This window comes from Trachemys scripta, chromosome 1 (assembly GCF_013100865.1).
Source record: "Trachemys scripta elegans isolate TJP31775 chromosome 1, CAS_Tse_1.0, whole genome shotgun sequence".
Taxonomy (NCBI): Eukaryota; Metazoa; Chordata; order Testudines; family Emydidae; genus Trachemys; species Trachemys scripta.
The window spans coordinates 54819795-54844895 of record NC_048298.1 but is presented as its reverse complement, the minus strand read 5'-3'; the positions used below and the strand labels follow the sequence as shown (position 1 = coordinate 54844895).

General features: G+C 40.5%; 1 protein-coding gene across 1 annotated transcript in view; it reads left to right on the top strand.

The window, feature by feature from the left end:
- The window catches only part of NELL2 (neural EGFL like 2), a 233886-nt gene that overhangs the window by 22373 nt on the left and 186412 nt on the right, over positions 1–25101 (top strand). Inside the window, exon 3 of the mRNA XM_034769935.1 lies at positions 12044–12194. Coding sequence (XP_034625826.1) covers positions 12044–12194 — 151 coding nt within the window. The remainder of the gene's footprint in view (positions 1–12043; positions 12195–25101) is intronic.

Here is a 25101-nt window from a genome sequence, read left to right as displayed (position 1 = left end):
GCATGGAGTGGTCAAGTGTCCTACCATGGAGGACGGAATAAGGCTGCACTGCCCAGAAACCTTCTGCAAAGGCTTTTGGAGTACCTCCAAGCTAGCTTCATGGAGATGTCCCTGAAGGATTTCCGCTCCATCCCCAGACACGTTAACAGACTTTTCCAGTAGCTGTACTGGCCACGAATGCATCCCAAGTCCTCAGGGCAAATTAATCATTAAAGAATGCTTGCTTTTAAACTATGTTTTATATTTTAAAAGGTAAACTCACCTGAGGTCCCTTCCATGGGGTCATGGTCTTGGGTACTGGCTTGGGAGGGTACTTCAGTCAGGCTGAGAAAAAGATCCTGGCTGTTGGGGAGAACGGAGTGCTGTGTGCTCTCTGCAAGCTCGTCCTCCTCCTCCTCTTCCCTATCCGCAGAATCCTCAGGTGTAGCTGATGAGATTACCCCCACCTCGGAATCCACGGTCAGAGGTGGGGTAGTGGTGGCGGCCCCCCCTAGAATTGCATGCAGCTCAGCGTAGAAGCGGCATGTCTGCGGCTCTGACACAGAGCGACTGTTTGCCTCCTTTTTTTCTCATAGGCTTGTCTGAGCTCCTTAACTTTCACGCGGCACTGCTCTGAGTCCTTATTGTGGCCTCTCTCCATCATGCCCTTGGAGATTTTTTCAAAAGTTTTGGCATTTTGTTTTTTCGAACAAAGTTCTGCTAGCACTGAATCCTCTCCCCATATAGCGATCAGATCCAGTACCTCCCGTACGGTCCATGCTGGTGCTCTTTTTCGATTATCAGCTTGCATGGTTACCTGTGCTGATGAGCTCTCTGTGGTCACCTGTGCTGGGCAAACAGGAAATGAAATTCAAATGTTAGCAGGGCTTTTCCTGTCTACCTGGCCAGTGCATCCGAGTTCAGATTGCTGTCCAGAGCGGTCACAATGGTGCACTGTGGGATAGCTCCCGGAGGCCAAGACCATCGAATTGCGGCCACACTAACCCTAATTCGAAATGACAATATCGATTTCGGCGCTACTCCGCTCGTCGGGGAGGAGTACAGAAATCGATTTTAAGAGCCCTTTATTTCGAAAAAAAATGGCTTCGTTGTGTGGACGGGTTCAGGGTTAATTCGATTTAACGCTGCTAAATTCAAATTAAACTCATAGTGTAGACCAGGCCAAAGTGACGTTTGGCCAAAGGATGGGGGTATCTAAGTAATCACAATGTGGTCTGTGGTCTGGTACTGTATTACACCTGAAATGGGGGAACAGAGGACTCTTTAATACTAATCCTGACACTTAAATGTACTCTTTTTGTGGCCTGAGCCAAGACAATTAACCTTTCAGCCTGTGTTTCCCCATCTCTAAAATGGGGATGATAATAATATGTAGTGACCAGATAGAGGCATTTGTGAAGTGCAGTGTATATGCTAAAGTTCACTAGAAGGCACACAGCATTCCCCTGACCTGCAAGTTACTTGGGGAATTATCCCTGGCAATGGCTGTTTAAATGCTGGCAATTGCTCAAAATCTGTTGGCCTTCACTTCTGCAGCAGGTGACTGGGGTAGAGAAACAAATGCACCTTTTGACATGTATAAAAAAGAGTTAGTTTAATACAGATATGCTCCAAAGAGTCATTTAAGTGACCCTATCCAAAATCGTAAGGCTAGTCCAGAGGCATGATCATGGTTGAGAGGACTCAGTATATTTCAAAGGGTAGGAGCTGCAAAATTGTTTTGCAGGCTCACAAAAAATGCTAAGGATGGTTATTTTAAGTACACACTCAAGAATCGGGTTTGAGAAAAGGCGCCACACAAACCCTCAGCTTAGCATGACTTTCCTCAGGTTTCTGGAAAAACCTAGTTTACAGTGGGCATGTTCAGAGACTGAACACTGCATAGTCATTCTCACCCTCATATTTCATCACCTGTTTTGCAGCGTGCTCCAGCATAGATATGAAACACTATTATTGATTAACATTGAATGCCTAATGTACCAACAGCTCTGATTTGCCCGGGACAGTCTCCGGTTTGCAAACCCCATCCTGAGGAACTGTAACTGCTGTTGTCCCGAGGTTGGGTGGGTGTTCCCAGTCAATTATCATATTGTACTATATTGTCTAGTGTTTTTTATTCTTTTGTTGTATCACAGTTGACAATTTGTCTCTTAAACTATGTATAAAATTAATAGAAAGGAAAACTAATAAATCAAGCTAAAATGGTCAGTCCCCAGGCAACAGACTAGAGAAAGCTGCAAAGCAAGGATGATTGGAACTTCACCAGTTCTGCATAACAAACTGAAATTTCCCCCTTGCTTTTATGGGATGCAATGATTTGGTTTCAATTCACTTTGTTCATTTAGTTTTGCTTTCTTTTTAATTTTTTTCTGTTATTGATGCCTACATTTTCACTTATGTGTCTCTGGTTAAAAATGGAGGCAATCAAAATCAGTGGACGCTTTTGAAACAGAATGAAATCCTAGTCCCATTGAAGTAAATAGGAGTTTTGCCGTTGACTTTAATGGAGTCAAAAAGTCATCCTATATGTATTAGGCTCATAGACTTTAAGGTCAGATGGGACCGTCATGATCATCTAGTCTGACCTCCTGCACATTGCAGACTACAGAACCTCCCCCAATCAGTCCTGAAATAGACCCCTAACCTCTGGCTGAGTTACTGACATCCTGAAATCATGATTTAAAGATTTCAAGTTACAGAGAATCCACCATTTACACTAGTTTAAACCTGCAAGAGAACCATGCCCCAATATGCAGAGGAAGGTGGAAACCCCTCAGGTTCTCTGCCAATCTGACCTAGGGGAAAATTCCTTCCCCACCTCAAATAGGCGATCAGTTAGACGCTGAGGATGTCAGCAAGACCCACCCGCAAAATATCTGGGAAAGAATTCTGTGTAGTAACTCAGAGCCCTGCCCATCTAGTGTCCCATCAGCAGCCATTGGAGATATTTGCTGCTAGCAGTTGCAGGTCAACTACATGCCATTGTAGGCAGTCTCATCATACCATCCCCGCCGTAAACTTATCCAGATCAGCCTTGAAGCCAGTTAGGTTTTTTGCCCCCCACTGTTTCCCTTCCAGAACTTCACTCCTCTGATGGTTAGAAACATTCACCTAATTTCAAGCCTAAACTTGTTGATGGCCACTTTATATCCATTTGTTCTTGTGTCCACATGGGCACTTAACTTAAATAATTCCTCTCTCTCCCTGTTATTTATCCCTGTGATGTATTTATAGAGAGCAAACCTATCTCCCCTTGGCCTTCATTTGTTAGGTTTAACAAGCCAAGTTATCTGAGTCTCCTCTTCTTAGGTAGGTTTTCCATTCCCCAGGTCATCCTAATAACCCTTCCTGGCACCTGTTCCAGTTTGAATAATCTTTCTTAAACATGGGAGACTAGCATTGCACACAGTATTCCAGATAAGGTTTCACCAGAGCCTTGTATGACGGTACTAACACTTCCCTGTCTCTACTGGAAATACCGTGCCTGATGGGACTGCATTAGCCTTTTTTCACAGTCGCATCACATTTGTGGTTCACAGTGATCCTGTGCTCATAGAATCATAGAATATCAGGGTTGGAAGGGACCTCAGGAGGTCATCTAGTCCAGCCCCTGCTCAAAGCAGGACCAATTCCCAACTAAATCATCCCAGCCAGGGCTATGTCAAGCCGGGCCTTAAAAACCTCCAAGGAAGGAGATTCCACCACCTCCCTCGGTAACGCATTCCAGTGCTTCACTACCCTCCTAGTGAAATAGTGTTTCCTAATATCCAACCTAGACCTCCCCCACTGCAACTTGAGACCATTGCTCCTTGTTGTGTCATCTGCCACCACTCAGAACAGCCAAGCTCCATCCTCTTTGGAACCCCCCTTCAGGTAGTTGAAAGCAGCTATCAAATCCCCCCTCATTCTTCTCTTCTGGAGACTAAACAATCCCAGTTCCCTCAGCCTCTCATAAGTCACGTGCTCCAGACCCCTAATCATTTTTGTTGCTCTCCGCTAGACTCTTTCCAATTTTTCTACATCCTTCTTATAGTGTGGGGCCCAAAACTGGACACAGTACTCCAGATGAGGCCTCACCAATGTCGAATAAAGGGGAACGATCACGTTCCTCGATCTGCTGGCAATGCCCCTACTTATACAGCCCAAAATGCCGTTAGCCTTCTTGGCAACAAGAGCACACTGTTGACTCATAACCAGCTTCTCGTCCACTATGACCCCTAGGTCCTTTTCTGCAGAACTGCTACCTAGCCATTCGGTCCCTAGTCTGTAGCAGTGCATAGGATTCTTCCATCCTAAGTGCAGGACTCTGCACTTGTCCTTGTTGAACCTCATCAGGTTTTTTTTGGCCGAATCCTCTAATTTGTCTAGGTCCCTCTGTATCCGATCCGTACCCTCCAGTGTATCTACCACGCCTCCCAGTTTAGTGTCATCTGCAAACTTGCTGACAGTGCAGTCCACACCATCCTCCAGATCATTAATAAAGATATTAAACAAAACCAGCCCCAGGACCGACCCTTGGGGCACTCCGCCCCAAGGGTCAACCAATACAACCAGGTCTTTCTCTTCCTCTGTCACTTCCAACTGATACGTCCCCAGGTTATAGCAACAATTCTTATTGTTAATCCCTAAGTGCATGACCTTAAACTTTGCACTATTAAATCTCATCCCATTTCTATTACTCCAGTTTTCAAGGTCCTCCAGATCTTCTTGTATCATATTCTTGTCCTCATCCATATTGGCAATATCTCCCAACTTTATGTCATCCGCAAATTTTATCACACTCCCACTTTTTGTGCCAAGGTCAGTAATAAAAATGTGAAATAAGATTGGTCCCAACATTGATCCCTGAGGAACCCCACTAGTAGCCTCCCTCCAGCTTGACAATTCACCTTTCAGTATGACCCGTTGTAGTCTCCCCTTAATCAGTTCCTTATTCACCTTTCAATTCTCATATTAATCCCCATCTTCTCCAATTTACCTAATAATTTCCTATGTGGAACCCTACTGAATACCTTACTGAAATCCAGGTAGAATAGATCTACTGTATTTCCTTTGTCTAAAGAAATCAGTTATCTTCTCAAAGAAGGAGATCAGGTTGGTCTGACATGATCTACCTTTTGTAAAACCATGTTGTATTTTAACCCAATTACCTTTCACCTCTATATCCTTAACTACTTTCTCTTTCAAAAATGGTTACAGGATTAGTATATTAGTATGCTATAATGTATATTAGTACATACGTATATTACAGATGGGATAAAACTGGAACCAGTTCTCCAAATCCCTTACTTGTAGATGAAATAGGTTTTTGAGCTGAACTTCCCCTGGCTTTGGTTTTGAAAAATTAAATTAGGCTCAAGTGTGTTTGTGTAATTTTTCAATCTCTAGTTTTTGCCTTTCTATATGACACTTTGTTACATGCCAGAAATTTGGGAACGTATTAGTGGAGGATGAGAGAGGATGGCGGGGGACGGAAAAATTGTAAAAGACTGGTAGCTCATGCTGTATTACGAATTAGTATTTCATGCATCAATTCAAATAAAAATTCAAGTTTTTAAAAAATAAAACATTCCCAGTGCAGAATCAAATGAGCATCATCATATTGCAGTCTTTTATTGTAATACAAGTTGGTTCATTTTATTCCATTTTCAGGTTTCATTACCATCATTGATACAGAAGTGAGATTCATGAATTTGAATGCTCAGTATTACACTTGAGAGTGTGTGCTGTTATTTCAACCTTGTAAAGATTCTGCATGTTGATTGGCTTGCCATTCTACCTCATTTATCAAAAGAACCTGACCCTGCAAATCAGCTAGTTAGGTTAAAGAACGATGTAAAGTAAATGTAGTGCTGGATACCTGTGTCCTTTGCAGACAGAAGGATTAAAAATCCTCGGTCAAAGCGTTCTTAGTCAAAGACTGTAATGAGAAGAGGAAATGACACAATGTGAATATATGCTTATGTTACTGATTCCACCAAGCACTGGAAGATGATACAAAATCAAACTAGCATTATTACATTCTCCGTACTGTTATACCTTGCAGCCCTCCTCCTTCTCTTACAAGTCACTAGAATTTAATTCAGATAGTTCAGCAAATTTTCACTTAGGTGCAGAATTGATTTATCGCTATTAAAAGCTGATTGTGTGCACATTACACTGAAAACACAGAGCTTGATTCATTAGCAAGTGTTCCTTAAAACACTTTTTGCAAGAATTCTCTTTCAGCAGTTAGGTGCATATTGTAAGTTTAGCTCCAAATAGAAAAAAACAACAACCCCAAACAACTGAAGACATACCATCTGTTAGGTGCAGCTACCTATTTATTTTAATAATTATCTATTTTTATTTTAGTCAAGGAAGCATCTGCAGTAGGTTATTAGTCCTTAAACATTTTGTATGCAGTTTCTTGGCATTACTGAGGGTTGGTCAGCTGGGCTTCAATACTTCAGTTATAGAGCAGAAAATAGCATCTCTACATCTCATGGGCCTGATCCTTAGAGACCCTGAGAACCCCCTGTGAAGAATAGAGTCCTCCATTTTCATTAACATTTGTCTTCAGTGGGAGTTAAGGCTGCTCAGCACCTTGCAGGATTGGGCCATAACAGTAATATGGTACTTGGTCCCACCTTTATATTGCATGTGGTTTGGGGAAAAAAGGCATTAAATTACCTATACAGTTAATGAATTGGCATCCTTATTGACAGGGCCGGCTCCAGGCACCAGCAAAACAAGCAGGTGCTTGGGGCGGCCCATTTAATCATAGGTGCCGACTCCGGGGCATGGTGAAAAAGTGTCCCCGCCGCTCCAGCTTGCCTCCGCTCCGCCTCCACCTGCTCCCCTGAGCGCACTGCCACTCCGCTTCTCCCCCCTCCCTCCCAGACTTGCCGCTCAGGAAACAGCTGTTTCGCGCAGCAAGGCTGGGAAGGAGGGAGGGAGGAGAAGCGAGTGGCAGGCACTCGGGGGAGGCAGCGGTGGTGGAGTGGATGTGAGCTGGAGTGGGAGAGGTTCCTCTACCCCCTGTTACTTCCTGTGCCCCCCACCCTAGCTCACCTCCGCTCCGCCTGCTCCCCTGAATGCGCCGCTGCTCCGCTTCTCCCCCCCTCCCTCGCCTGAGAGGGAGTGGGGAGAAGCGGAGTGGCAGCGCGCCCGGGGGAGCAGGCGGAGCGGAGATGAGCTAGGGTGGGAGGTTGCGGGGGGCCTGAAGGAAGCAATGGGGGGGTGGCGAAATCCACCCCACCGGGGGGCGGAGGCGGGACGGGGGATTTGGGGAAGGGGTGGAGTTGGGGCAGGTCCGGGGGCAGGTGAGCACAAAAAAAAGGGAGGGCCGCCAAATTTTTTTTTGCTTGGGGCGTCAAAAATCCTAGAGCCAGCCTTGTTTATTGACCAGGATTAATATTGCTTATTAAAAAAAATCTCTGCTAACTGCATCATTTTTCGGTACTTTTGACAACTGGGCTTTCTCAACTCTAGTAATAGATCTTTCTCCATGGGCATTGTTACCTTTACTACAGGACATTTTCATGCTGTAGCCACTAAATGGAACAATCTGAGACATGTAGCAGACTATGAAATTGAATCCTTTTTTTTTCATTGTCACTATAGAGTTTATTCTTGTAGAAATTGAAAACTGAGTGTTAATAACACATATGGATTTATGAATTGTTATGAGGGGTTCAAATCTCTCTCAAATGCATTTGTAGTATTATAATAAAGTTAAGCCCTCTATTCAGGTATCTCTATCTGAAATAATTTTCTCATACAAACTGATAGCTCTTACAATTTACATACTTTGGGGCCCTAGACTTCAATGATTTATACCTCTGCTTTAAGTAGATTTTTGTGAACTACACTAAAAATGTGTGCAGCATAAATCTCCTATGTAAATTACATGACATCACAAATTATGAATCTGGATTACACCAGAGAGTTCATTCTTCTATGGTTTTCAATGGACAGTGGTTTTCAAACTTTTTCATTTGCAGATCCCTAAACATTTTTGAATGAAGATACGGACCCTTTTGGAGATCTTAGACATAGTCCGTGGACATCCAGGGGTCTGTGGACTATGGGTTGAAAACCACTGCTCTAAGACATTTGGGGATTGTGAACGTCTGAAAAGGGGCAAATAATAAGGGGTTTTCATTAATTCATAAAAATGTACTTGTCATGTTGAATAAATGTTGGTACACAGTTAATTTTGATACCTGACAAAGTAATCTATCAAGTACTGACTTTCACATTTTAAGGGTAATCTAAATAAAAGATTTGCCTTATTCTATTAGAGCACTGGTCCAATTGGGTCCAATATCCTGACTCTCTTAGGAGCACTATGAAAACTCCACTGGCCCATTTTGCCATATTGTCCATGGAATGGCAGTCCTTCTTGACCTCTGCATTACTAAGCCTACACTGTGTTTTGTGAGACTTCATTACTTATATATTACTTTCAAAAGAACAGGCACTTTCTCCAGTGTAATCAGCACAAACAGACCTGCCTGGAGTAATGGTGTTTGGTGACCAGGAGATTGGCAGTTTCATATTCTGGGAGTTAAATTTGATTTTTGTCACTGTAACATGTTGGTATTCAGAGTGTCCTAATAAGGTCAAAAAGTGTGCAATAGCACAAAGGTCCAGCAGAGAATTCCTTTGTCTATATTTGAGATTCAAGTATAAAGCTGTGATGAAAGCCTATAGAGACTGGGCATAACTCTTTTTCAGTAATGTGCCTGAATCATGTTTTGCAAATATAAGGAGGCCAGAAACTGACTCACACTAGAGTCCCTTTGCCCTACTTGGGCAGCACACACAGGAGTGGTACCTCTGCCTTAAATAGGCAACTGAGGATTCCCCCACTGGTTGGCATAGAGCTGTTTATGTGTGCTCTGTGCCTTACCCTCCCAACATAGGTTGCACATCCAGGGTGGAAGGGCATGTGATCAAAGCATGGGAGCAGGCAGTTACACTCAATGCCCATGGTTTGTTTATTTACAAAAGGCCTGATCATCTGGAGCAATGGGTGTGTGCAGCTACATGTGTGGAGGCAATCAGTTGTGTGTATAAATGTGCACATATAACACTTGGAGTTTTGGTCTCAAAATAGGTTTCCCCATCCATAATATATTCTCTCCTAATGTGCACATTATATTGATTTCACCAATATTTTTCTTTCTTTTAATAAAAGTTTTGTTTTTTTGAAATGTCAACTGTATAAACTATTCTCCCTTCCCTGCATGAAGTATTTATGTGTATAATGCCAATTTACACCAATAGATTTTACTAGTTATTGTGCATTCAAACATCCCGATGCAACAATAGACCACAGTGCAACCCCTGTCTAAAACAGAGCAATACGGGAAGGCCTGGAACACTGTCAGTCAACCATAGTTAATATTGGACTGCACAAGCATCATACTAGGATTGCATGTTGTTCTATACCTTATTATTATAAACAAAAATATCAATTCAGATTTAGAGTGACTGATCATACTTCCATTGAAGTTAATAGCAAAATTTCCAGTGAGCAAAACCAGGCCCATAAACCTTGCAGGAAGTCTATAGAAGTGCTAGAGGCAAGAGACAAGCAACATTACTACAGTTGGTTTAATAAATTAAATTTAGATACCAAAGACAATTTCCATCCACTCCAGGTTAATAGAACAATTTTTCTCTGGTCTGAACTCACTCAGGTCTTGCTTGCTTCTGCCACCCACACTGAGTTGCAGCTTACTCCACTACTTTGAGACTTCTTGTAAGCTTTTCAGGTCAGAGATTCTTGTTTATTATTTGTATTGCTTAGGAACTCCAGTCGTGGACCAGGATCCCATTGTGCTCGGCATTAGAGAAACACAGAATAAAATGTGTCTGTATGGCATGTGGCACTAAATAGGCCCCGGTCCTGATTGGAATATATTTGCAATGTTAATGCTAAAATAATGGACCCCTAAGCATAAAAACCACTGGCCTGACTGTCAGAGCTTCTGAGAACTCACAACTGCCATTAACTGCAGATAGGGTGGTGGATGCTTTCCCCTTCTGAAAACTCTCACTGTTTGTATTTTTCTGCATCTTGATAGATGATTCTGTTGGTTTAACCTTAGGCTGGGGTTTTGTTTTTAGTTCTTCAGTCTTATCCTGCATTTCTTGTGTACCCTCCACTCCCAGTGCATTCAGTAGGAATCTTGTGTGCATTAAGAATTCGTGATAGTGGATGGAGAAAATTTCCCATGTGTGTCTTTCCTTTTCCCCAATCTATCTGTTGGAAATAAATTGTTTATATTGCTAGAAACTGTTAATGCAGTTAAACCATCTTGTAGCATGCAAACCTATGTCACTCCATTTTGCTAGTGTCCCATGGCTAAAAATGAACATTTTGATGTAATTTCATTTGAGCTGCTTCATAATTTATTAATAGTTTCATTAAAATACCATGGATGTCTGCTACATACAGGGTGTTATATAAGCCACAATAGAAAAGACAAGAAATCACAAAAAAGGCATTTTAAAGGAAACTTTCTGTCTCTTGGAGCCACCATGTTAAAGAAAAACGGATCAAATTTTAGCCCTGGTGTAAAAACCTGGATAAGTTTGTCTCAGATTTCTGTGGGTTATAAATTTCTGCATCTCCTCTATCCACATTTACAAAATATTTATTTTCAAACTAATAAACATGTTTGCTTAGGGATGCAGAGTACAACTTTTATAGGTACCTCTTAAAGCTTAAAAACATGTTTCCAGAATAATGAGGTAAGCTTGTTGTAAGCTTCCAGTATTGCCAACTGAAAAGTCAGCATTTACATTCCAGTTGGTCGTCTACTGCTGATGTCATTGCATTAGTGCTGGTTGGTCAAAACACAAAGACAGGAAGCTTATGAATTGATTTAGATTTGACATGGTTGATTGCACATGCTGGTGAATTTATTCTTTATATAAAACACATATCTTAAATATTTCCCTAGTATAATGCATTATACATGAAAAACCTGGGAATTGTTTTCTCATTTTGATCGTGTGACATCTTGGCTCTGTGGGACTCAAAGTTGGGCTCTTTGTACTCTGCTAACGTTATGTGCAAATTAGAATGATGATCTACTCCACACTGTACAGTTGTTGTTTGTGTTTGGATTCTTAACAATTTCATTTTTACAGTTAGTCTCTGGCAAGCATACACTCACAAGTGTGTGCACATCAGCAAAATGCCCAACACTAATTTTAGGGTAGCAGCCGTGTTAGTCTGTATCTTCAAAAAGAACAGGAGTACTTGTGGCACCTTAGAGACTAACAAATTTATTAGAGCATAAGCTTTCGTGGGCTACAACCGACTTCTTCGGATGCATATAGAGTGGATATGGATATATGTTTCACTCTATATGCATCCGGAGAAGTGGGTTGTAGCCCACGAAAGCTTATGCTCTAATAAATTTGTTAGTCTCTAAGGTGCCACAAGTACTCCTGTTCTTTTTGAGAACACTAATTTTGGTGATCTTTACAAATTTTATATTGAAAGGTTTAGAAAGTTCTGTTTTAATCCATTGATAGTAAACCTTTTAAATTGAGTAAACCTTCTGCAATGAGCTGCTTTTTTAAAACAAAATTAATTGTCCTTTGATACCATGCAAGCTCATTTTTGTAGAAGCCATAAGATCAGGGTTCAGGTCTCACAAGACAGCTTAGGCTCATATCCAGTGTCAACACTTTTTTGTGGTAAAGTGCAGGAGAGCTGCATTGTTAGAGGCGCCGTACTTTGGATGAGATATTAAAGGAACCATCTGTCCATCTATGGAGAAGTAAAAGAGCCTAGGGTACTGTCTTAAAAAGACCAGGGGATAGCACTTGTGTCCTAGAAAATATATCCTCTTTCATTAAAACAGGCTCTGCTGTCCAGAGCTGTGTGTAAGCTATTATTGACCATAATATGATGGCTGTTCTTGCCCATTTGTCACTGTACTACTAATATGTAACTCATTATTTTGTAAGCTCTGTGGATTTAGAGTGCTATTTAAAACCAGAGTCTATTCTCAATGATTTTCTGTTTCTTTTTTAGATACTTCAAGAAATGTAAAAGCATCCCCAGAGACAGCTGAAGTCTTTTTTCAGAAGTTAAGAAATAAATATGAATTCACAGTTTTGGTGACTCTAAAACAAGCCCATTTAAATTCAGGTGTTATTCTTTCTATTCATCATTTAGATCATAGGTAAGTACTGCCACCTATATTTTCTGTATTATTCATATACTACTAAATTTAAATACATGCCTTAATTAAATCAGAAAAATAAGCTCAAGAAAACGACGGTAAGATTTGTTGTGCAGAAGATCACTTTCAAGCAGCTATAGTGTAAGGCAACATGCAGTATGCAAATTAATAGATATTCACAAATCTAAATCTGCCAACAGAATGTGGAACAACTGTCACTCTTTAAATGTCTCCTGCTGCTAAGGGCATAAAAAGCCATTTCGCTGTTGTTGGTCATAACATTATGTGCCAGATACCCAGTTGGTGTAAATAAGCATTGCTCCATTGTAGTCAATAGAGCTATACCAATTTATACCAGCTCCGGATCTGGCCCTATAACTGTAACATTTAACTAGCTGACTCATAAGTTTCTAAAGATAGTAAAAATTTCCTCTTGGTTATGGACATACACCTATAAAAACTGGCACAGTAGTTTGTAAAGAACACCTTTTAGGTTTGAAAGACATGAAGCATTTGAGGTTTAATTCTTTCTGATAGTATAATCACTGTTTGAGATACAGAAGGGATATTCTCTATATTTTCTGTAGCAGCTGTAGCTACTGAAGCTAGCCAACCTCTGGTTCTATGAAAGGGTAAGAAGGAATTTTAAAAACCTGCAATTTTTTCCTGAATAAATTAATCATCACCCAGCAACAGATGTTCTCTCCCTCCAGTGTGTGTAGACCATTAATTTTTTTCTGATATATTACTGTAATACTTCCCTACTTGATAGTTGTGCTATTAAATGAAACAGTCCTATATATATGATTGTAAAGAGGCTGATTATAAAGGAAACTCTTTCATAATAGGATTACTGTTATTGGAAAACTGGTATATTACTAAATACAAGGGATCAGATTTCAATATCATAAGGGCAATTCTCCTTCCCCTTCTTTTCAAACAGTCCCAAAACTTGGAACTAATTTGAGGTTTACATTTTTTTTATTAACTACCCGTCTCCCCCATTGTAGCAGGACCAGCTGTCTCCTGAGTGCTTCCTCATGGTCTGGGGTGGCTCTGTGGTGCCCTGCCTTAATTTTCCCTCTGAGGTAACCCAAGACTGTATGCTAGGCTCTTTTGCTTCAATAATATGCCTCCTGTTCTTTCTCCCAACCCTTCCATTTTATTACCTCCTCATATATCATGTCCATCATTGTTTGCAAAATTTCTCTGGATAGCAATCATGTCTTATGTTTGTTTCAGGAGTTGCCTAGCACACATTTGGATAATTAAATAATAACTATAATGAAAAGGATGTGTTAGTTCATCTAGGCCAATGAAGGATAATAACGTTATAAATAACAGTGAGCACGGATTTGTCAAGAACAAATTGTGTCAAACAAACCTGAAAGCTTTCTTTGACAGAGTAACAAGCCTTGTGGATAGGGGGAAGCGGTAGATGTGGTATATCTTGACTTTAGTCAGGCTTTTGATACTGTATCACTTGACCTTCTTATAAACAAACTAGGGAAATACAACCTAGACGGAGCTACTATAAGGTGGGTGCATAACTGGTTGGAAAATGGTTTCCAGAGAGTAGTTATCAATGGTTCACAGTCAAGCTGGAAGGGCATATCAAGTGGAAACCCAAAGGGATCAGTTCTTGTCCAGTTCTGTTCAATATCTTCATCAATGATTTAGATAATAGCATAGAGAGTACATTACAAAGTTTGTGGATGATATCAAGCTGAGAGGGGTTGCAAGTGCTTTGGAGGATAGGATTAATATTCAAAATGAGCTGGACAAACTGGAGAAATGGTCTTAAGTAAGTAGTATGAAATTCAATAAGGACAAATGCAAATTACACCACTTAGAAAGGAACAATCAGTTGCATACATACAAAATGGGAAGTGACTGTCTAGGAAGGAGTATTGCAGAAAGGGATCTGGGGGTCATAGTGGATCACAAGCTAAATATGAGTCAACAGTGTAACACTTGCAAAAGTTGGACATTAGGAAAAACTTCTAACTGTCAGGGTGGTTAAGCACTGGAATAAATTGCCCAAGGAGGTTGTGGAATTTCCGTCATTGGATATTTTTAAGAGCAGGTTAGACAAACACCAGTCAGGGATAGTCTAGATAATACTTAGTCCTGCCATGAGTGCAGGGGACTGGACTAAATGACTCTCGAGGTCCCTTCCAGTCCTATGATTCTATGATTGTTCCATACATTATATCTTCAATTGCTTTGTCCAGTCTAGTTTTAAATATTTCACCACTTCCCTTGGGAGAATATTCTACAGCCTAATAGATCTTGCTGTCAGGAAGCTATAACGATGGATTCTTAAATGACGGGACCTAATTCAATGGCCACTAAAGTCAATGGGAGTCTTTCCTTTGATTGCAATGAGCATAGGATTGGGCTCAACACAAATATAAATGAGTAGAATTTGTGAACATAAAATTGGATGTTTGCTAAAGCTTAATATATATATTGTTCACAATATTAGGAAGTAAAAATATTGTCAATGCATCTTAGTGATATTTGCCTTGTTTAATTATGCTAAAGTGAGGAATGACTTAATTTAGTATTGATGAAATTGAGATTAAGGCTAGCACCTTTAAATCTCATTAAGTATCTTTTATGGTTTTTATTTTTTTTATGGATGACAATAAAGATAATTGAATGTATTAGTTAAAAGGAAACATTTATTCTTGATAAATGTAGATTACTGCTTCTTCACTATCAGATTTTAATTTCTCTTTGCAGCCCCCTCCTCCTTGTACAGAGACTTGTCTTTAACAGGCCATAAGTTCTTAAACAATTTTTAGCAAACGCTCTCTGTCATAATAGGAGCTAATAGAGGAGGTATCTGAGCCTCTAGCTATTATCTTTGGAAAATCATGGGAGACGGGAGAGATTCCAGAAGACTGGAAAAGGGCAAATATAATGCCCATCTATAAAAAGGGAAATAAAAACAACCCAGGAAACGACAGACCAGATAGTTTAACTTCTGTGCCAGGGAAGATAATGGAGCAAGTAATTAAGGAAATCATCTGCAAACACTTGGAAGGTGGTAAGGTGATAGGGAACAGCCAGCATGGATTTGTAAAGAACAAATCATGTCAAACCAATCTGATAGCTTTCTTTGATAGGATAACGAGTCTTGTGGATAAGGGAGAAGCTGTGGATGTGGTATACCTAGACTTTAGTAAGGCATTTGATACGGTCTCGCATGATATTCTTATCGATAAACTAGGCAAATACAATTTAGATGGGGCTACTATAAGGTGGGTGCATAACTGGCTGGATAACCGTACTCAGAGAGTTGTTATTAATGGTTCCCAATCCTGCTGGAAAGGCATAACGAGTGGGGTTCCGCAGGGGTCTGTTTTGGGATCAGCTCTGTTCAATATCTTCATTAATGACTTAGATATTGGCATAGAAAGTATGCTTATTAAGTTTGTGGATGATACCAAACTGGGAGGGATTGCAACTGCTTTGGAGGACAGGGTCATAATTCAAAATGATCTGGACAAATTGGAGAAATGGTTTGAGTTAAACAGGATGAAGTTTAACAAAGACAAATGCAAAGTGCTCCACTTAGGAAGAAAAAATCAGTTTCACACATACAGAATGGGAATGTGTCAGGGTGGTTAAACACTGGAATAAATTGCCTAGGGAGGTTGTGGAATCTCCATCTCTGGAGATATTTAAGAGTAAGTTAGATAAATGTCTATCAGGGATGGTCTAGACAGTATTCGGTCCTGCCATGTGGGCAGGGGACTGGACTCGATGACCTCTTGAGGTCCCTTCCAGTCCTAGAATCTATGAATCTATAAAAACGTTCATAGTTGGAAGAAGAAGTAACCATGTAAGACATGATTCTCCACTCCACTAGCTTTATATTGCAGATTATGATTACGATTATTAATTATGGGTTATATTATTGCAGTGCCTAGGGGTCAAAGTCACGGACCAGGACTCTATTGTGCTAGGTGCTGTAAAAAGATGGTTATTGAAGTCAAAAGAATTAAACTGGCATCAAACCAGGGCAGAGGAGAATCAGTCCCAGACGGTCTTCATTTATTTACAAAATTCTGTACCATCACTCACCTCTTTGCAGAGATCAGAGTAGAACATCTGCAGGCTGGCAAGGGAGAATGGAGTTGGAGATGGCCAAGGGAAATAATCAGTTAATCAACATAAGTGGCTTTGTCCATTTTTTTTTAATTTATACAACAATTCAATTTTTTAACAAACTTTTGCCTTTCATTGAGATGGCAAATGAAAAGAGAATGTGAAGGAATAGAGAAAGTCATGTTTTCTGTTTTAATAATTTAGGAAAGATGTTTAGATATCTTTTTCTAAACATAAACCACACTAACACACATAGGTCCAGATCCTCAGCTGGGGTAAACCAGTGTAGCCACAGTGACATTACTAGAGATATGCTGATTTACACCAGCTATGAATCTGCCCCAATTGTTTATTACCATTTGATTTTATGATTTATTTTTTCTTTAGATATTTTAGATGGTTTCCTTGATTTATTCCCTCATCTCCAGTCCAGTGTTGTTTTCAACTCTTTCTTTTCTCTTTTGTCCGTACTATTTTGAAGGGCACCACTTCTTAGGACTTCTAGAGTGGGTCCAGTCCTGCAAGATTCTGCATACTTCCTGAGATGCTGACTGCCCTCATCTAGTATTGAACACTATGGAAACTAAGGGCACTCAGCACCAGACAGGATCATTCCCACTGTGACCACACTTTTGGACCTCCATCCTGCATTTGGATTCATGTGGATGAATCCTTAAGCCTGTACAATCCCATAGATATCAGGGGGGCTTCATACAAACACAAGCAGAGGCCTGTGTGGATCTGAATGCAGAATCAGAGACATGGATACTTGATGTGGCTGTCCTTTGTGGCTGTCGCCATGTCAGGTTCTAATCACAGCTTTCAGAGGAATGTATTAGGCATATGGTCATCTTCTGTTGTTTTGTCAGCTAAAGGGAATGACATGTTTTCATTTTTCCTTTAGCTGGCAATTGAAGTTCTCAGTGTTTAAATTTCTTCCTTCCTTCCCCTTCTATGGTGACTATGTTTTGTCTGATATTTTCTACTTTCAAATTGGTTTAAGCTGATTTAAAAGCGGAAGTATCTAAAAATATCTGTTAGCTGTTACTTTCTAATCTCCCTTCTTGCACCCATGATTAGTCCTTTTTTCCCACTGACCTGAAATGACTGGAGAGTTCAGAAAATGACAACCTTGGATGCAGTTCAGAGGTGGTACTTTAGGAAAAAAGCTATTTTAGTGTCAGTAAATCAGAATTTCAGAGCTATAATCATATAGCTGAGTTCCAGGCAGCTAAATACCTGTCTTTGTGAACATTCATGTACTGTTATAGGTATCTGAGACATTTCAGTTACAAATGCTGCCTTTAACTGAGGAAATAATCTGGACTGTACATGCACTGCTGAAAATTGATTTTATTTTACAATAAGACTAAATATTTTGAATGATGTGACCAAAGTTGTTGTCATCTTCGTTCACGTAGCAGCTTGAAAAACAACATTAAAGGTTGACATCCAAGCTTGTAATTCACACTATGGTTTCTGGTGACGCGGAATGAATCAAGGCTGTTCCTCCAGAGAAGGACCTTAGAGGGCCAGCGGTTCACTAGATGTTCCATGATTTGGATGTCTTCTCCACATTCACATATTGGCCTATTCTTCATTTTCCACTTGTGTAGTAGGTAATTGCAACACCCATATTAGGTTCTGATGCCATTCGCTGTGATCCAGTTAAGTTAAGTGGCATGGTGAACCTGGGTGGTTGGTCTGTGGGATCCATAATCAGGTCTTGATTCTTGACCCTGTCGTTTCCCCACAGCCTCCACCACTTGTCTTTTAGTGATAGTCCAAAGGTGTTGAGAGCCTTGGTTAGTAACCAAAAGGAGTTCTAAATTAAAGTGGCATCTTGGGGGGTGAGGGTTGGAGATTGTCATAGATGGGCAAGTCTGGGTTTAGTATCACACAGTTGTATTCTTGTATTATTGCTGCTTCTCTTTGGAGGGGATGGAGGTAAGATATGCTTGTTAGAGTTCTCATAGCAGCATTCAACTGCATGTTAAAAAGTTTCATATGTACACTACCTACCCTTGTCAGTACACAATATTAAGCTGTTGAGAATATGAGCGCCGAGGTGACTGCCAACAATGGGTGAGCAGCTGATCCTGACTAGTTTGTGGATTATTTTGTTCCTAGCCTTTATCTTGGCAGCGGTCTTTGTCAGATATTGGTGGTATGTGAGGCTGTGAGCCAGAACCACCCAAAAATCTTTCAGGAAATCCTCATGCTTGAGTTTGATGTCACAGTAAGTGACATTGAGGTATTTCTTTGCATGGTGGTTGCTCAGGTGGAATGTGAAGACAACTATTTTTTGAGGTTTTAGTCAGTTTCCATAACCAGTAGTACTCCACCAGTTTTGTCAGATCTGTGAGAATGCATCCCACTTGGATGAAAGTGTTTGCTTGGATGGTGAGCACAAGATCATCTGCATATCCAAATTTCCATGACTGGGCCAATGGCATGTCATTGATATAAATATTAAAGAGTGCAAAGATAGATCCCTGTAGGAGCCAGTTGTTATGTAAACGAGGTCTGCTGTTTGTTCCATTAGATGTACACATCTTGTACACATGAAGGTTGCCATCTTCCTCCCCGGAGCCAAGTGATCCCTTAAATCTGAGTCCAAGAGAATACAGGCACTGTTAAATTTGATTGCTGAGCTCTTGCTGTCTGCCTTGCTGTCTGCCTCTTCACCTGACTTTTTAATTCATCTTTCAGCTTCTTCCTGATGAATGAATCAGCAATTTGATAATTTTAATCAGTGGCAGGATTCTATTATAGGTTAGGTCCCAATGCTCCATCATAGATTTTCATTTAATTGGCCACAATGAGAAGGTGTAATAAGCCTTTTCCTCACTTTATGGCTATATGGACAAACGCTACAAATGTATTCATTTATCTCGTTTCTGCATATTGAAGGCCTTAATGGATAGAATCATTTGATTTTAGTTTAATCATTCTTTTCTTCATTTAACGTTTTTAATACCATGAGATGAAGCACTAAAATCAGTGGAATAGCGAAGCCAGGCATTCCCCAAGCTTCAGTGTATATCTCTGCCAATGTATTTCGTTCCTGCCTTAAACAACTTCTGTTTTCACAGTTGTTGGCCTCTCCAGACTGTATACTGCCACATGTACTGAATTGTGCCATTATATGTAGTGTTTTTAGACCTGTTTCAGTGTCCACCAGGGAATTGTCCGAGACCACAAAAGTGATTTCACCTGTGGATTAATCCATATTTGGACACAGGTTGCCAGAGGTGAACCCAGAGCATTAATACAGAGACTCCAGCCAGTAGGGGCAGAAGCAGCCAAAAAAGGGACTGCTGCAGTTTTGACTGGACTTTCTCTGTCCTGCACTGTGATTGGCTGTTTGCTCCAACCATCTCTGTCTTCCCCTTCCTCACACTTTCTTCACCTCAGCTCCATTCCACACCTGCCCCTCTGATCCTCCCCTCCCCTGTCTTGTTCTGCTTTTCCCATTCTCTACATTTTTCTTTCCGCTTAACTTATCCTGTCCGAAGTAAACCTACTCCCCCAAAACCATGGAACTCACATGACATTTGCGACTATTGTGTTGTTCATGCTGCTTGTGTGTTATATCTCTTCCCCGACCCTGTGTCTGTCTTGTCTAATTAGATTGTAAGTTTTTTGGGGCAGGGCCTGTCTGTGATGCAGTGTTTTGTATGGTGTGTAGTACAATAGGGTTGGTCTTTAGATACTACCATAATAAATATGATTCATAATAAAATAATTAAGTCACTGTATCATTTAGCCCTCTGTAACATGATTCAAGAACTAAAGGTTCCTTGTTTTTTCAGTGTGATACTGCCTATATTTCTAAATCACATTGTGTAGTGTCTTTTCTTCTGCTATCACAGAGACATTGGCTTCCATTGAAAGAGAAAAGCTCTCAAGATTCAACATTCGCATCATCTTTGGGTGCTGTGTTTTTCTTTGTTTTTATTCAGTACTCTAATAGGTTCTAGGGTAGGCACTGAATAAGCAATAACTTAGGCTCATTCTTAGAATATTAAAGCCATTTGTTAGTTACCCCATGCCAACAAGGACTAGTCCATTTCTGTTTTCCAAAACAATCTATGTTGCTAGCCTTTGGCATATTGGTATTCTTTGCTAAAATACAGGAATGTTGTATTGTACCATAATTATTTTATCAGTAAATCTCAATTGCTGTCTATGTGCTGCAAGTGTGAAGCCTTCAAACTGTTGTGTTCAAAAGCTATCTGTTGCTTTTGCATTGGTTTCACCTAGAAATTTAGAATCCGACTGGGGCCAACCTAGTTTTCTTTTTGATTGGGTTTGTATATCTCTTCAAAAGGTGTCTTAAAAGGATAATTTCTTTGCTTTTTTCATTCATACTGATTCTTATTTTTGTGGTGCTGAAGAAGATCCTATGGGCAAAAAAATTTCTACTATGGACACTGTCAGTTTGGATGAGTTCCTTCTTCTACCCATTAATGAATGAGCCCCTTGTTTTTCTTGGTTTCTGAGATTATTGTCTATGCTTAAATCTTTTAATCATGTTTGCATCCATGATTGGGTGGAAATGTTTTTAAGTCAGTTGAAAGATTCTTGCTTTATATTCTGTTTATCAAGTTCGGAGTGACCTTATCCTTTAACCGCTGGTTGTAAAGGATGTTATTAAATTGACTGATGACCTGTCACTATTGCCTATTTTCCTTTGCAGTCTAACCTTCAGTTAGTTTATACTTCTTGACAATGGAAAAAACAAATTTTGACAACAGGATGTAAATTATTCTAGGTGGTGAATGCAACCACATTATAGACACCTTCCTAGCAACTTCAGTTTAATTGACTGGGACAGACCCTCTGTTGATGTAAATTGGGATAGTTCTGTCTAAGCCAATGGCGATATGTTGATTTACATCATCTGAGCATCTGTCCCGCAGTGTTCATATGAGGCCTTTAGTCCTTATTCATTCCTTAAAATCAAGCAAAACGACCTTGACTTTAATGGGAGGGTTTGCCTGAATAAGAGTTGAAAGATTTATTCCATGTTGTCTGGAACTCTGAGAAATTTTACACATGATGTAGGATGGTTACAGTGAGAGTGTTGTACCCATGTTGGTCCAAGGATATTAGAGAGACAAGGTTGGTGAGGTAATATCTTTTATTGGACCAACTTCTGTTGGTGAGACAGACAAGCTTTTGAGCTATACAGAGCTTTTCTTCAGGAATGGAAAGGTACTCAGAGTGTCAGCGCTAAGTACAAGATTGAACAGATAGTTTAGCATAAGTAGTCAGCACGTATTTTAAAGGACCATTCAAAGACCACCCCTATAGTCATAGGAAAAGAAGGGGAGTTAGTGATTTATGTGTTACAATAAACCATAAATCCAGTATCTTTATTAATACCATGATTTTTAGTGTCTAGCAAAGTTATGAATTTAAGCTCCTAAGCTCATCTTTTGAAAGTGTTGCGCAGATTTCCTTTGAGGATGAGAATTGATAGGACAGATATAGAGTGATTGCTTTGTGAAAAGTTTTCACTCACGGGTGATATGTGATTTTATCTTTTATCATTTTCCTGTGTGAGTTCATGGGAGAGTGTAGTGATTGGTCTCACCCACATAGTTGTTGTTGGGGCATTTAGTGCACTAGATGAGGTCAGGTGTAGTCATGTGTAGAACCCATGTATCTTGAAAGGTGTGTTGTGGGGGGTGCTGATCATTGTAGGAGTGGAGATATGTCTGCAGGGTTTGCATCTGTTGTTCTGGCAGGGTCTGGTGCAGCTTTGAGTTGGTGTGTCCTGGTCTGTGGAGAGCTTGCTTCTGATGATGAGCTTGGAGAGGTTGGGGGGTTGTTTGAAGGCCAGAAGAGGGGATTTGGGAAAGATTTCTTTCAGGATGGGGTCCCCATCAAATATGGGTTGTAATTGTTTGATGGTACCCCATATGGGTTCCAGTGTGGGGTGGTAGATGACAACTAGGGGTGTGCAGCTGGAGAGGGTTTTATTTCTGTATTGAAGCAGCTTCTTACTGGTGGTCCAATCTATGATGCAATCAACTTCTCTGGTGGATTGTCCTTGTTTAGCAAGGCAGTTTTGTGTGTGGTAAGGTATATATCCCAGATTTTCTCTTCGGAGCATATTCTGTGGTATCTGATTGCCTGGCTGTAGATAACAGATTTCTTGGTGTGTTTTGGGGTGGTTACTGGTTCTATGAAGGTACGTGTGGTGATCCGTGGGTTTCTTGTGTATATAGTTGTCTGTAGGGTTCAATTGCTGATGCTGATCATAGTATCCAGGAAGTTGATGCTAGTGTGGGAGTGTTTCAGAGAGATTTTAATGGTGGTGATGGTGGAGGTTGAAGTTGTGGTGGAAATCTATTATGTTTAAGTTGTCTGTCCAGAAGATGAAAATATCATCAATGTATCTCGGGTATATCATTGGTTTTGTGGCACATGTGTCCAAAAATTCTTCTTTGAGGTGGCCCATGAAGTTGGTATATTGGGGAGCCATCCTAGTACCCATGGCTGTTCCCATGGTTTGCACAAAATGTTTGTTGTTGAATGTAAAATTTGTTATGGGTGAGGATGAAATGGGTGAGTTTGGCGCTGTGTTTGGGATGGATATCTGAGGGTTGTCCAGTGTCTTGTAACTATTTGAGGCAGGCAATTATGCTGTCGTTGTGAGGGATGTTGGTGTATAGGGAGGTGACATCCATGGCGGCAAGGATGGTGTTCTGTACAAGAAATGTTGTTAATGTTCAAGTTTCTGGAGGAAATCTGTTGTGTCCTGGAGGAAACTGGCCCTTTGTATGGTGAGTGGTTTGAGGATCATTTCTATGAGTCCCGATATTCCTTCAGCAAGAGTGCCATGGTCAGATAAGATGGGCCTGCCTGGGTTCCCTTGTTTGTGTGTCTTGGGAAGTATGTAGAAGATCCCTGGAGTGAGTTCATGGGGGATGAGTTTGTAGAGTTTCTCTTGGAATTATTTGCGGAAGGATTTCATGATATCCTTACATTCCTGGGTAAATTATGGTGTTGAGTCTTCTTTGCGTTCTTTATAGTAGATGATGTTGGAGAGTTGTCAGTTGGCCTCATTTAAGTAGTCACCTCAGTTGAGAACTACAATAGTGCCCCCTTTGTCTGCTGATTTGATCACTGTCTGCTCATTAGATTTCAGGAACTGTATAGCTGTCCTCTCGGTGGTGGAGAGATTGTGGTGGATATGATGTTTGTTAAGGATTTTACAGTCCATCAATGTAATGATCCAGAACATGGTTTCATCTGCTATGTGGTGTCCAATCTGATTATTCTTTTTTCTTATGACTGTTGGTGTGGTAATTTGGCTTTTTGCTTATCCTAATCTCTGTCTAACAATGGGGAAATTTTGGCATGGGAAGGCCATCGCAGAGAGTAGAAGAGTTTATATTTGTTGTACATTTTTTTCTACTTTAAAAAAAATTGATATGATAAATGTAAACGTTCTCTTCCCTTCGCCCTATGATTTTGGAAGGCAAGACAGGATAGATGGCTTTAGGAAGGAAACATTTGAGCCAGTGGGACTGCAATAGTAAAAATACACAGAGAGGAAAAAAGAACACCTTAGAGACTAACAAATTTATTAGAGCATAAGCTTTCGTGGACTACAGCCCACTCACTTTGAACTTTAGGGTACAAATGTTAAGGCCTGCATGAAAACTTCTAAGCTTAACTATCAGCTTAGATCTGGTCCGCTGCCACCACTCCCAAAATGCTAATTCCCTTCCCTGGGTAGCCTTGAGAGACTCTTCACCAATTCCCTGGTGAATACAGATCCAACCCCCTTGGATCTTAAAAACAAGGAAAAATCAATCAGGTTCTTAAAAAGAAGGCTTTTAATTAAAGAAAAAGGTAAAAATCATCTCTGTAAAATCAGGATGGAAAATAACTTTACAGGGTAATCAAACTTAGAGCCCAGAGGAATCCCCTCTAGCCTTAGGTTCAAAGTTACAGCAAACAGAGATAAACACTCTAGCAAAAGGTACATTTACAAGTTGAGAAAACAAAGATAAAAACTAACACGCCTTGCCTGGCTGTTTACTTACAAGTTTGAAATATGAGAGACTTGTTCAGAAACATTTGGAGAGCCTGGATTGATGTCTGGTCCCTCTCAGTACCAAGAGCGAACAACCCCCAAAACAAAGAGCACAAACAAAAGCCTTCCCCCCACCAAGATTTGAAAGTATCTTGTCCCCTTATTGGTCCTTTGGGTCAGATGTCAGCCAGGTTACCTGAGCTTCTTAACCCTTTACAGGTAAAAGGATTTTGGAGTCTCTGGCCAGGAGGGATTTTATAACATTGTACACAGGAGGGCTGTTACCCTTCCCTTTATAGTTATGACACGCCCCCCCAAATCACAGATAGTGTTGGACAGCCGGTTCCACACTGGCTGTCATTTCATATGCATCCGAAGAAGTGGGCTGTAGTCCACGAAAGCTTATGCTCTAATAAATTTGTTAGTCTCTAAGGTGCCACAATTACTCCTGTTCTTTTTGCGGATACAGACTAACACGGCTGCTACTCTGAAACAGAGAGGAAAAACATCTTGGTAAATGGGGTGGGTGGGGAGGAATGAAAAGAAAAGGAATGAAACACTCAAAGGTCCCTCAGTCTTCAAGGTCCCAGGATAAAAATGCCATAAACAAGGGATAGGTGCAGAAAATGAATTGGTCGTCATTCCTCCCATTGCACTTGCATTAGGTGCTATGAAATTATCCATTAAAACTAAGGCCATTATTATATTCTTCTCTGTCTTGCTAAACTGTCA